General features: G+C 45.0%; 1 protein-coding gene across 6 annotated transcripts in view; it reads right to left on the bottom strand.

Annotated features, from left to right (window-relative positions):
* Tnr (tenascin R) overlaps window positions 1-14,638 on the bottom strand; it is a 432,460-nt gene that overhangs the window by 78,242 nt on the left and 339,580 nt on the right. For 5 of the 6 annotated variants that reach the window (XM_005363935.3, XM_026787587.1, XM_026787586.1 and 2 more), the window contains 2 exons: window positions 5,033-5,592; window positions 2,179-2,655 (listed from right to left, as the gene is read on the bottom strand). In XM_005363935.3, coding sequence (XP_005363992.1) covers window positions 2,179-2,655; window positions 5,033-5,531 — 976 coding nt within the window. In that variant the 5' untranslated portion in view covers window positions 5,532-5,592. Of the gene's footprint in view, window positions 1-2,178; window positions 2,656-5,032; window positions 5,593-14,638 lie in introns of those variants that run through there. The other variant, XM_026787590.1, reaches the window with a different exon arrangement.

Here is a 14,638-nt window from a genome sequence, read left to right as displayed (position 1 = left end):
AGTAAAACAGCACTTTAGATAATGACACACATCCCTTTCTGGAAGAGACCTGTGGCATTTGGTTTTAAAGGCAGGCACTAAGCGGAGCACCTCCTGCAATGAGAGGTGGCTCCAGGGTTGCTATAGAAACAGGAGATTATGCAACTGTCCTTGCTCATAGACTTTGAACTAGTAAAGAAAATTTATCTGGGTTTGCGGCCGTCTTCCTCAGGCAGTGCCGGGCCGACATGTCAGAAGCAGCACGCACGTTAGGCTTGGGCTTGACCCAGTTACAGTTGTGTTACCAGCTGGTGAATCTTGCCTGATGTGATCAAGGCATCGGCTCTCCAGTTCAGCTGGAACACTGGATCAGATTAAAGTTTTGGTGTTGTTTGCTTTCTTTTGTAAATAGGCCTAACCTGTGGAAAGCATGTCTAGATCACAACAAGCCTATGCGAGTTCACGACTATTGATTGCATTAAGAAGCATGTGCGCTGTAGTATAGCACTAAACCAGCAATGACTCAATCGGATCCTTTGGCAGCCACTGGATGGGGCCTCCAGGAACCTCATGCTCTTGTTGGGAACAAGGTTCTGCTTCAGGTTTGCAGCGATTGTCCCAGTGCTTCAGATTCAAAAGCACTGAGGGCTAATGTCTGCTTCAGTTTCGCTTTGAAATAATTGGTATAATGACTATACTTTTAGAAAGGAATTTCAATTCAGTAAACAGAATTGAAGGGCTAGATGAAATAATTGAATATAGAAAAAAATGTAGCATAGGAAAAAAATCTTTCTACGCAGTGAGCTATTGTCTCTACTTCTTTGCCATTAATCCTTTAGAAGGGTTCACTTTGAAGCCATAAATGCAGATGCTGAGTGACAGAAAACTGTGGAAGCTGGCTTCCCAGGATTTGTCCTTTAGAAATTACTAGAATTGCTCAATTAGAAAGCTTAAAAATGTTGTTTATTTTTATTTACTTAAAAAAAATCCCCAGGAGGAATTCTAAGCTCACAATGGAAAGGATCAATTACTTAACCTATACTTGTAAGAGCACAGATGTATCAGCAATAGTTTCTGATTTAATCAGAGGAGGATGAACGATAGAGAAACAAAGAAAATAATATGATCTGGGGGAAAAAACGTAAAATCACCACCAGCCCCGTGAAATACTGTCTCCCTCACTGATGGATTTAGGTTTTAGAATACCATGGCAGGACATGAGCGACCAATCGTTTTCTATAATGTAGGCTACATATGGAGTTGGTTCCTGTCTGTGCTATAGTCATCTGGAACAGAATGAGTCATATCTGCTTAATATTCTATATTAATTGTTAAAATGTCAGCTCCTTGGTAATTTCATAAATAAAATCCCATCCTGCAATCTGTAAGCTAACCAGATAAATAAAGAACCAGAGCCATCCTTCCTCAAACAGTGATGTAAGATGCTGAGAACAGTAATGGGCAGGGAGATGCTTTTAAGCAGGTGCAATTCGTGGACTCCCATGAGTTAAAGACCACCCTTATCTCGCATGGTCCCCTGACCTTTTGCTGCTTGCTGTGATTTGAATACTGTTTGTGTATGGCCCCCTAGACTTCAGGAGCTGAAGTTTGATCCCCATTCTGAGTTATTCAAAAGAGTACAAAGTTAATCCGACTATGGTGTATAGAGATGGGGTCATTGGTAAGTGAATCAGACTAGCTGAGTCATCAGAATGAACCCCTGTGGTCGAATCCTAGCTACTTAATAAGGAAGAGAGATGGGAAGAGATACATGCATGCTCCTCCTTGTCTCTTGTCACGTGACTTCTTGTGATACTTTGCTACTCCACCAGCAAGAAGGTGATCGTTAGATGTAGCTGCTTAATCTCGAACTTCTAGAACTGAGATCCCAAATAAACCTCGTTATAATGCATCCACATCGTTTTATGTTATTTGGCAATAAGCTAATAAGAACAAGCTAATAAGCCAACCACCCCTACCTTAGGGACAGTAAGGCTTTGTCATCTCTATTATTGTCTTTGCTCTAGTCTCAAGACTAGAGATCTAGATCTCATCAGGATGTGACCTCACCAATTGTTATGGAATCAAAAACAGTTGCCACAGAAAGCAAACGAGTACAACCAAACTGGGAATTATTTTGTTCTTTCCCCTCTGCTCGTCCTCCCCAACCAACTAGCCCCAGAGTATTCCCCTTCCTACCTGTTGAGCAATCGGGGCCCTGATAGCCCTCCTCACAGATGCAGAGTCCCTCCTGGCAGTGTCCTCGCCCACTGCAGGCATTCAGACACCGGCGCTGGCTGCAGTCTTCCCCAGCATAGCCCTCTTGGCACAGGCACGTACCGTTGGCACACTGCCCCTTCCCTGAACAGTCCTCGGGGCACCGCAGCTCTCTGCAGTCCTCGCCTGTGTAGGGCTCTTCACAGACACATTCTCCATCCACGCAGAGCCCCCGGGAGCTGCAGTCGGTTGGGCACCGCAGCTCAGAGCAGTCATCGCCACTGTATTCACTGTCGCAAATGCACTGGCCATCGACACACACCCCCCGACTGGAGCAGCCCAATGGGCAGTAGGGCTCTGAGCAGTTCTTGCCAAACCAGCCTTCATTGCAGATGCAGCCACAGGACTCAAAGCTAAAGTTGCCATGGCCGCTGCAGTGAGGGACATAGTCCAGTTGTCCTAGAATGGCCAAGGAGAAGGTCAAAGAGCAGCAGTGGCCTCTCATAAAAATCAAACTGGGGAGGGTTGAGCAGAGACCTACACTCATCCCTTGATCACATTGGTGCTGCTGAGAGTAAACTACAACATAGTTCGGTACAAATTCAATGTAATAAATGTTTCCACGTAGTGCAATTGTCTACGCCTAACACCACACTGAAGGTGAAGACAGGTAAGACCTGGGCCATTGTCCTTTTTCAGATCACCTGCAGAACATCTTAGCTTAGGTTCCCTAGAAGCTGATAAGAACACTTGTTAAAAAGTGTTCCCACACTGGGCAGTGGTGGCACACAACTTTAATCCCAGCACTCAGGAGTCAGAGACAGGTGGATTTCTGTGAGTTTGAGGTCAGCCTGGTCTACAAGAGCTAGTTCCAGGATAGGCTCCAAAGCTACAGAGAAACCCTGTCTTGAAAAACAAAAACAACAGCAGCAATAAAAAAGTGTTCCCAGAAGAAATTTGCCATAGCAGGTTGGATGAGGGAATCAGGAAAGAGTGTGGCTGAACCAGAATATGACTATGCAAAGTCCCAGGAAGAGTGACTCAGATTCCTGCGGTATTCTAGAACCAGTGTGAGCCATACTTGCTCATGGGCTGAGGTCTTTCTCTGAGCACATGCAAGTTCTAGGGCCTTCTATGTCTGAGCATGTTGAGTTTTCTGATAGGCCAGGTGCCTGGTACAGGTATGAGAGGGTTTGGGGGGATGTAGGCCAAGCACTGGACCAACTGTGCAGATGGAAGTTACAGGTGTTACAGACCTGTCCCATCTTCTCCCTTCCTCCACTGGCTACTGCACACTTAATCAACTCTACGGCTTCTTCAGAGATTTCCTGAAGCATGCTTTCAGTTACTGTCTGCTAGGATACCTTCAGGATTTCCTGCATAGATCTTGCCCCAGCCTTTTTGTATAAAGTTTTATGGCTAAATAATAAAGGCTAAGTTCAATCTAGTAAGTTCTGAGTCATGTGGTCCACATTGCCTGAAAAATATACTACACGGACATTGCTTAACATGGCTTACCCTAATAGATTTTCCTAATCAGCCAATGATCTGAGTGGCAAGCTGGTGGATTCTACAAGCAGGAGAGACCATACCCATGAAAACCTATGGCCTTTTCTTGTTTTTAAATGCCACCAAAAAGACAAACCAACCTATCAGGACTCACTAAAGGACAGGAACATAGACATCTTGATTTCCTTGCCCATTCATCACACTGCTTGTCTATAAGCTGAGGAAATTCTACAAAATGCTTCATTGGTCAGATTGGCCCCTATCTTACTATGGCTCTGGGAGAATGGGTCTTATCTCTGAAGCTATGGGCCCAGAGTTTGATAAAATTTCCCTCCACTTTCATCTTGAACTATCGGATCGTATGAGGTAAACACTTGCACCCAAGATAATATGATGGTTGTTCCGTGTCATCCAGGGCCACAGCTACATGAGTCTGAGGGATCCTTTGGGTGGAGAAAGCTTGTCATAAGACTAACTGGGGGCGGCTAGCGGTTGCCCTTACTCATGAGATGCTTACTGGGAGTCAGGCTCTCATCTGACTAGGTGAGTTAATAGTTGATAGCTCCTTATTGTTCTAGTCTGTCACAGTTTGTAGATGAGGAAGGAAAGGCATGGGCTATGTGACTTGCTTAGATCACAAGCCAGGGGTGGCCGAGAAGATCTGAAGTCAAAGTCTGACTTTGAAGTCTTGATCACACCTTACAGTAAGAAGGCAGATGAACAAAGACAGAAGCAAATCTACTGAATTTTCAGCCTTTTGGAGAACAGGGAAAGGTGGTGTGTGTGTGTGTGAATGCACATGTCTATATTTATGGAGTAGGTCAGGATAAAATTCCCATCTTGATGGAGGAGAGGGGAACAGGTCACCTGAGACCTTAATGACTTTCATTTGCTCAGAGGGGAGCAAGGCTGCAAGTGAACGGGCAGAGCATCGCATGCCCTAGTCAGTCAGGTTAACTTGAACGGAAATCAACTCAACAGCCTGTGAAAAGCAAAGATGAATGAAGGCAGACATCAAATTCCCTGCCTGCTATCAAAGTTGCTGTGCTGAGCTGACATACCATTACCTGACTCATCCCTCCAAAATCAGGTTAATATATTTCAAACTAGGTAAGCAGTGTTGAGAATCTGTGAACCGAATCCCCAGGGAATGGCTGCATTTAGATCTTACAGATGACACATTAACCGAGAGCTATATACCAGACACTTTTTTCTCTTTGACCCTGTGAAGAGACACTGGGTTTTGCTTCCTCTCATCCCACCTCCCTCTCTGCTCAGCTCTCTCCTTCCCCACCAGGGACCAGGCTGCAAGTGCTTCAAACTCTACCTGTGGCCGCACTTTCCTGACAGCAGTTGGTGCTGCACTGGTCTCGCAGCAATGATACCTCCCTCTCCAGCATCTCGATTCGGCTTAGGAGCTCCTGCAGCACCTGGGTAGAACTGGCACACGGGCAGGCTTTTTTGGGGAGGTTGATCTTGTGGGTAAAGGTGACCTGGCTTTCGTGATCTGAGGTTTGACCTATGTATTCTGCCAGAGTATCATCTTCAGCGCTCACTTCCTGTTCAGCTGAGGCCTCCAGCCCTGAGGAGCAGAGGCTCTCCAGCGGGACATTGATGTTATACACATGGTTGAAGACCATAGGCTGTTCCTTGCTGGATGTGTTGTAGCTGGAAGCTCCTCCTTCCTCCTCCACAGTTTGTCTCTGGCCCCTTTCTGTGGTCACCTCCAGCCGACACTCAGAAGGTTTGAGCATGGATCCCAGGAGAATCAGGTTTACACCAATGAGCATGTTCTTCAAGACCACCGTTTCCCCGTCGATCCCCATCCTCTCAGCCAGGGCTTGGTTCAAGAGCTCCCCGTAGTAGCTGGCATGGAGTAATAGGAATCTGCAAGAGGAAGCAAGGGGCAAAGGCTCAGCAGGCCTCTGAAACCTGTACCTGGGCACCATGGCTCTCACTCTGTAAAGCCAGAACATATGTAGATGGAAGTTCTCTGGGGCTGTGGAGGAAACTGGAAGAAATAGTGGCTCTAAGTCAGAAAGCTGCGCCTTTGGTCTCTCAAAGACTGGATTCTTGATAATGGACAGGAAGGACCTTTACATAAGGGTATTGTTATGGTTTTATTACCATATGGCCCCCTCTCAAAGCTTGTTGACAGATGAAGGGTATGTCAGAAGTGTTTGGATCATAAGAGTTTTGATTTCATCAATAGATTAATCCATTGGTGGATTTATATGTTCACAGCATTGTGTGTTAGAAGGAGCAGGCTGCTAGAGGCATACCTTTGAAGGGTTGTGGTGATTTAAATAACAACAGTCTCCATAGGCTCACTATTTGAATGACTAGTCACTAGGGAGTGAGGCTATTTGAAAGGATTAGAAGGATTAGAAGGTGTGGCCTTGTTGGAGGTGTTTGGAACCCTGACCTCAGGGTGCCAAGCAACAGCCCCTCCCCTGGAGTTGCCTCATTCCAGACTCCACCCCTGAAAAAGCCCACCATTAGTGGCCCTTCCTCTCCTGGAGATGCCCAGGACCACACTTAGCAGCTATTTAAGACCCAGCCCATAGGTTGGCCACATGTGCTCTTGTGTTTTATCTCCTGTCTTCCTGAGAGCCACCTGGGAGTGCTCTGCTTTGCCTGTGGATCAGGATGTAGCTCTCAGCTACTGCTCCAGCACCTGCCTGCATGGAGGCCACCATGTTCCCCACCACAATGATAATAAACTAAACCTCTGGAACTGTGAGCAAGCCCCCAACTAAATGCTTTCTTGTGTAAGAGTTCCTTAGTCATTGTGTCTCTTCACAGAAATAGAACAGCAACTAACACAGGGGTATATCTTATCACGAGTCATTTCTGTCTTCTCCCTGCTTCCCAGCCATCATGAGGTGAGCAACTTTGCCCTGTCACTTCTGCCACAATGGACTGAAACCTTTGAAATCACAAAATAAAAAGTCCTTCTTCCCTGAGGGTTTTTTTTTTTTTTTGGTCTTTTGTTAAGCACTGAAATGTCAGCCTCATGTCACCATTTAGGCACAGGATCCAATGGTCCATCTCCACAGTGCACAAGGAGCTTCTAGAACACATGGCAGGAGTGGCGTCTCTGTGAACAGCCTCTTCCAATGAGGTGAGCTCAAAGTTGCTCTTCACTTCTTAAGGAAAATTAGGATGAAGCAGACGACAGAAACTCAGGGGCGCTCCAATGTCTCCTCAGATATTTATTATGAGGGGGCCTCACTGGGCATGTCAAATAACTATTCATCAGCTCCTTTAAGCTCACCTATTCAATAAAGGTTGACTTTACAATAACCAACCAGCCAAATAATGTAGTTCCAGGCAGTTTGTGATTGTTAATTATCCTTGGGTACATTTGTGATTTATCTGGGATGATGTGAGCCAAGCTTTGTTTTAATCTTCTCATTAATATAGTCCCCGTGCTCTGTGACCACAGGGTGCCTTTCTTCTGAGGTCCTGTTTAAATAGCTAAAATAATGAATTAGCTACTCCGTTGGTTACCTAGTCACCAAGAACCATGCAGTATAATAAATTCACAGTAATAAAAATCAGTTTTACAAAAATTATATTTCCTTTCTATTCCCTGTGTAAAAGAAAAAAGGGGACTTAGACACTTCGGTTCTTAAATAAAGTCAGAACTACTAAGAAGATTAAGGACTAAGGAACCAAGTAGCTGAAATTGTGAGCCTGAGAGGAAGGTGACAAATGTCAGTTGATAGTTACTGGCTGTGCACAGGGCACAGATGGTGCTGAGCTCTCACGCGTGATCTTATCTCACGCGTGAGAATCTTGAGATGGTACTCATCTTACCAGAACAGTTTCCGCTTGAAATAGAAAAGCTTGCCAGGCTGATCCCAAACCTGTGTTCTTAACAGCTATGCTTCGATGCCTTTTTCAAACCTGGGGTTGGCAGCATACGTTCTCAATGCTAGTATATGAGAAGTAGAGGATGAAGAAGATTAGGGGTTCAGGGCCAGACTCCCCCACATAGCAAGTTTAACCTGGGATACACAAGACTGTTTTTATCTTTTGTATTTAAAGAACATGTTCATTTTTTTCTTGTTATTGAAGGAAACTGTATATTCTAGAACTTTCAATTAGAAAATTTGCTTGGGTGTGGTTTTTTTTTTTTTTCTCCATGAACATTCTTCTCTTACACGTCCTTCTTGTCCCCTCATACATTCCCCAAATACAGTTGAATTGCCTGTCTCCACACTCTGCAGTGAGCATCCTTCCAGTGCTGGCCACGCTAGACCATGGACTCCCTGCACCTGATTTCCCTGCCTGGCTTGCTGGGTTGTTTGAGGCAGACCATGTATTATCTGCCATACATGGCTGTATGTTTAGCACATGAAAGCGCTCAGTATTTGGTTGAATGAATGGGTGGGCAGATGCATGAAAGAATGAATAAATCGATGATTTAATGAGTAAATGTGCAGTGGGCAAAAGGTTGAATCATTCTCTGATTCATTTAATCTCTCTCCATTAACCCTAAGTTACTTACTGCTCACTTCAATTTCAACTCTGGACAATGTCTAAGACTTCATTGAATTAGGAATAACTGGTATTAGTGACTAGCATGAAATCATATCTTATTACCCAGCTCTTATAGTATATATTATATTACTTTCTACCCCTGTTTCTAATATTGAGAGGAAGTAGGACAGACCAGAGCTGCTGAGACTGCCAGGCTGTCTGGGATCAAACCTCATCCCCATAAATGTTTATCTATGGGAAGACCACTTAACCTCTCTGTCAGCTTTGCTGTCTGTGAAGAGGAGATAAGTAATGGTGCCAACTTTATAGGGTTAGAGTGATGATTTTGCCATTATCTATATAATACTTTTTAAGTACCTAGCATTGATTGAAGTAAATAAATACTGTTTTCAGACCATTTGGTTCTTCTTCTATTTAAAGACTACCCTGAATTTGCAGAGGCATGCAAAATGTCTTACTAGTTGGCATCAGGAAATCCCAGCTTATAGTTTATCCTTGAACAACAATAATGAAGTTCCGGAAATATTATGGGAGATGACACCTCATGGCCACATCTAGATAAGGTACATCCACCTTGGGACTAGATCGACTGCCATGTCTAAACTAAATCGACCATAGCTATAAGCTCTTGCCACGCCCCTCGCATCTGAGGCTGGACTTGGCATCCCACTTTGAGCTGCTCCAGTCGTTACCCTCTTAGATTTTACTTCTGTGCTTCTGCCACGGCAACACCCTTGCGGTGGCTCTGGCAACAGTCCATCATACATACACAAGACCTTGCTCTCTTTATTAAACTAACTTTGTTTACCTGCTTCATAGTGATATTGCTGAATAATGATTTCTTATGGCAGGTGTGAATTGTTACATAATACTCTAAAGCACTTAATATAGATTTTTTTGACCAGTTGTAGATAGGAAATAAATAAAAGAATAAAGGATATTGTGAAGGTAAAGGAGGACCAGCGACAGGGCAGTTATGAGGGAGAAAGATGTTAGGTTCTATGTGTATGTCTAAAACAACTACTAAAAATTAGAGAAAGGGAAAGTTAGAGTTTTATATGAGAAACATGGTCAATAATTTAGTCAATAACTAACCTTATGTAAGTAACTCAACCATTTAATTTTTGTAAGCCCAGATTCTTTTTTTAAAAAAACTTAGGCTTTATTAATTGAAATACAGAGTGAAAAATAAACAAGGGGCCTGTCTGTCCTTACAGCTCCAACAATTGATTATTTCTGGGTTACTAGCATACTGAAAGAATGCAAATCTCATCATACGAGGAAGAGAAATTCAGCATTTTGTTCAGCGAGGTAAGAACACGGGAGGTTCCCGTATTATTTTTCTCTCATTCATTTGAGAGATATTTATTGAGTAGATATTACTGTCCCGTTTTTATGGAAATTACATCCATATGTATGGATTTGGAAGGGTGGGATATAAGGAAACAGAGTAAATGAATACTGAGCTTAATACCATATATACAAATAAGTTACTTGATATTTGTCATGTGGTAATATCATATGATACCTGTGTCTATATTATTGTCAGTTAGGAATAGATCACCATTGTGGAGGAAAAAAATTAATGAACAGAGTTTTTTTTTGAGTTAAGAAGGCAAGAAGAGTTCGTGGTCATCTTTATAGAGTGGTACCTCAAAGGCTTGTCTGATCGGATCACAGCTGAAACCTGAGATCTTGAAAAGAGTGGGATAGAGTGTCTAGCAAAAGAGACATGGTGCAACCACAAGGAATAGATAATGCAGGGATTCTGTATTGGGGTGGTCTTTGGGGGTCTGAGTAATACGGTGTCTGTGGTGGGATGAGGGAGTGGACGTGGGAAGGTCCTGCAAAACACAGACAGGACTTGGTGTCTCACTGCAGAGAATGGTCACTGTTGTCAAATGTTTCCCGTGTCATCTGCTCCCATTCCTTGAGAAACTCCCAGTCTCAGAGGAGGAAAACACAAGTCTGCCAGTGTATGATGGTGATCATGACCATGGAGCATGCTAGCTGTCCTGAGAGGACGGTTATAGGGCAGTTCTGTAGCAGGGAAAGTGACCCAGAGAAGGTCGGGACAAAGGTTATAGGGCAGCTCTGTAGCAGGGAAAGTGACCCAGAGAAGGTTGGGACAAAGGTTATAGAAAAGTGACCCAGAGAAGGTCGGGACTCTTGCCAACAACAGAAATGGTGCTGTTTGCCAAGTATTTCTGACTTGGCTTTCAGGCACACAGTAGGACTAGATTTTCTAACCTTCCTTCGGATATGTAAGACCACATCTCTAGTTCTGTCCAGTGAATCACAAAAGGAAACACTGAGTGTCCTCTCCAGGCTGAGGCATCCAGGTGCTCAGAGGACACTTGTCAGAGAATTTTCCCTTCTGTGGTGGCTGGTTGTGTGTGAGATGATGGTGTTGGATGTCACTCTGGGTCCCCAGGAGACTACAGGAAACAGAACCCCAGCTCCAGTCTAGTCTAGTTGCAGCACATCCTTTGGTCTTTGAAACACAGCTTTTGGGACTGATTTTTCTCACACATAACTCAGTCTACCCAGAGATCACATGGGCATGGATCTTAAGAGATTCTCTAGTTTAGAAGGAAAAGGAGGAGGAGGAAAGTTGTTCAAGCTAGAGCTGCACTTGCTGAAACTGATATTCAGAACATGGTTTGTTCAATGCGTGGGTTTAAAAGACTGCCTGGTGCTAATGGGTCAGACCTTTCCACAGCACAAGGGTCTGGAGAGGCAGTTTCCATGTGTAAGCAACAGCTTTTCTAGTAGGGTGAGCTAGTGTCTGCGATGGCAGGTAATGAATTTCTGCTCACTGGAGGTATCCAGGTACAGGCCGAAACACTCCCTTCTGAGGATGCTGAAGAAGGGTTTTCATTCATCAGGGGAGACTACACAGAACTAAAATCAATGTTAAGCATCTTCCTGGTATTTTACAAGTCCATGGTCTTAGTGGGATTTTAGGCACACACCCACTATCACATTGTGCTGGTCTCTTAAGGGTTTCTATAAACATGCAGCTTAGAACAGCACTTCAGCACCAAGCTATCTTGTGTCTCTTACCGGGGTCTCTGCAGGGTTGTGCTCATTCCTCTTTCTGAGCTCAGCTGATGGCCTGCACACCTTGGCATTACTTGTCTAGAAGCTGTATCAGTACAGCCTGTCTGCTGGCATAGTGTGCTCTGAGTCTCCACTTGGCCATCATCTGAGATGCACACTGCTGTGCTATATGGGGGCCTCAGCCTATTCCAGCTTGACCTCCCCTTAACCAGCTATATCTGGAACAGGCTCACTTCCAAGTAGGGCCACATTTTTGATGTCCTGGGGGTCAGGGCTTCAACAGAGACACAATGAGAGGTCAAGACTCAACCTATAACCGATACCAACAGTAATTGGAACAAGCTATGCATCCGCCTTGTGCTACTTTGTGTATTCTTGCAGTAACACTTGTAAGCTAGAAAGATGTGATATTTAGGACACTTAAGATATTTATGGCATGGGAATGATTTGGGAAGTAACTAGTCAGATTGAGACATCTACACAATGACATGAGATATTAATCACTCTAGTTCATTATGGACAGGTGAGCTCCGATGGTGATTTTCTGTGATGGTAGGGCCTCTTTTTATTTTCTGGCTTTTAAAGATGGAGAAAATGAGCATCAGAAAAGGCCCAGTAGCTTGACCAAGACTGACGGCTAATGACTGGAGGAGCTGGTGCTGGACCCAGCTCTTGCTGACTGGAGCCTGGGTCTTCTCTGCTGTTCTACAAGCAGCTTAGTTAGCAGCGACATACTGTTCTCGTGAAAAGAAAGACTCAGGGCTCTTACATTATCAACACTTTCTTCTCCCAGGTTCAGATTTAGGGCTTTTTGACAGCCATGACTTTTAGTTTCATGTTTTCTCCATAAATCCAGGCCCTTCCCCTAGAAATGGCTTCAGTCTCGCCTCCTTGGGGGAAAGCTTTCCCCATGGCTTTTGATTTATTAGTGCCCAGCCTCCACTTTGTCCCAAGCATCAGGGAAAATATCTCTACCAGTAAAGTTTGCTACTAGAGGAAGGATAGGGAGGCAGCTTGGAGACCTGCCCCTTCCCGGGAAGAGCCTGGCTCAGACAGCCATTACAGGGAGCCAGACCCTGGTTGCTTGATGCCTTCTGGCTTCCTTGCGTACTCTGAGCTTCCCCTGAAGCTCCCAAGTCACAAGCTGTCATGGACCAAACCATGGGTGGGGCGGCTTCTCCCTTAATCTGAGTTTCTATAACAAGGCAGAAAAGGGGGATGGGAGATAATGGCTTCTAGCCAAAGTCAGCTATAGAAGAAGAGGACAGAAAGTAAGATATACAAAGTGCCTGCTCACCAAATATGTGCTTAGCTTTTGCCAAACTTATGCCAGTAATTATTTCAAAGTAGCTTTTTCTCCTGTGTCCCTGGAAACTTTCCTTCCCTGGCTCCACTCTTCTGCCCTCCTGCCCCCTACTCCTGCTGTTCCCAAGCATGCTGGCTATTGTGCAGGCAGTTGCTTTTGCCTACAGTTTTCAATAATTGCAGTGGGCACAATTTTGCAAATGTTTCCAGGAGGAGCCAGCCTGCTGCAGCATGCCTGAGAATGTTGCGCTAGTCAGTTTTGTCTTATCTGAGGTCTCTTACCTGCTCTGAAAACCATGTCCTGTCATCGGTAGAAGCCAGATGCACAATCTCTCCTTTCTAAAGGTGGCTCATTGACTCCCACTTTCCTTGTTTTTTCCTGTATATCAGACATTGGTCAGACAAACTAGCAAGAGTCAAAAACTGGAACCTAGAGGGTCTGTTAATGATATGGACTAGTAGGAGGAGACAGGGACAGCGTGGTCTGAATGTCCGCATTTTCCTCCCTGCTCCACAAAGTTAACATTGAAATTCTCACTTCCAAAGTGGTGGCATTGGGAGTCATGGGACATTGCCCCCATAGTAGGATCAGTGAACTTAGAGAAGTCCCTGTAGGGAGACCCCTCAGTCATTCCGCCATGTAAAGACATGGCTGGAAGGGGCCCCCGAAAAGCCAGGGACCAGACCCTTAGACTCAGGCTTTGCCAACACACCTTGATCTCTGCTTCCTGGCCCCTTGAATGGTAGGAAATGACTTTCTGTTGTTTATAAACTACCCAGGCTGTGTTATTATTTCACTGTAGTTGCCCAGTAGGCCCAGGCAATGCAAAAGGAAGGGAAACCAGAGGAGGAAGGCAAAGAAAGGAAGACAGAGAAGGAATTAGGAAGGCACCTGGTTAGCAAGAGGGAAAAAGGTGGGAATTCTATGGGTGGGGTGAGAAAACCTAAACCCGAGGGGAAGATGATGCACCCCAGCCTCAATGGCATGCTAGCAGCTCTGAACAAGACAGATAGCCCATGACCCTACAAATGAGAGTGCAAAGGAGTTGTGGTAATTCGATAGATTGATACTCCAGAAATCCTGTGCGCCTATTGATTTCATTTCCTCTGCTCCAGCTTCCTTATCAATATAATTATCATGGCCAGTAGCAGAGGTGTCTCTAGGCAATTTGTAAGGGGTGGATAACGACATGTCCTTAAGGCTGATTTAGTGCTGAGTTAATGAGGTGCGCACTTGTCTCTAGGGAGGTCTGTGGGGAGGCCGGGTCCGCCTAGCTGGGCTGAAGCCTCTTCTACTACTTAAAGTCCTTCCGACAGGGCTCTTCTGATCCCGCCCCTCCCCCAACACCCTCCTCTGGCTTTGTTTCTTCACACTGAAGAGATCTTTGAAGGTTACAGAAAATATTCTGAGTCATCAGCTTTCACAGACACAGTTAAGAGAGGGAAGAACTGGCCACAGAAGCCGGGACGTGGTTGGGGACAGGAGTGGAGGAAAGACAGACAGACAGAGGAAGAGAAGCAGCCAGGAGGCAGGTGCATGGATGACAACAGACTTCTCTATAGCTCTTCCCCCTGCTTCCTTTTCTTTTGCCTTGGTCAGAGATGATGGTGGGGCAGAGGGACCTCAGGGTGGAAATGGGAGGTGAGGAGTGATAGGTTTCTGGGCAGGCATGGGCTGAGCATTCCCTTGGGGGTGGGTAGCCAGTGCTCTGCTTGGATTTTTCTAGCTTCTGCCAACCTTAGTCTCCACTCAGTCCCTAGGGGTGATTTATAAACCAGTAGCATATCTGTGGGAAAATGACACTTTTTGTGCTTTTTCTTTTTTTCCTGTAAGTTAGAATTAGTTTAAAAATAGTCGCCTCTCTGCCATTGGGATGCTCTGTCACTCAGAGAAAGAGGGTAATTATGAAAGACGAGGGTGTAATGTGATTACAGCCGGCCCCATTGTGTCAGTGGAGGCAGCGCTGGGCTTCTGGGAGAAGGCAGGACTGGCTGTCTCCATCAGCACTAGGCCTTTATTGGGCCTGTCAGATTTCTGAAAAGAACCCGAGGGCAG

The sequence above is a fragment of the Microtus ochrogaster genome (assembly GCF_000317375.1).
Source record: "Microtus ochrogaster isolate Prairie Vole_2 chromosome 6 unlocalized genomic scaffold, MicOch1.0 chr6_random_2, whole genome shotgun sequence".
In the NCBI taxonomy this organism is placed as follows: domain Eukaryota; kingdom Metazoa; phylum Chordata; class Mammalia; order Rodentia; family Cricetidae; genus Microtus; species Microtus ochrogaster.
The sequence above is the reverse complement of the archived record's forward strand: the minus strand, read 5'-3'. Positions and strand labels throughout refer to the sequence as shown.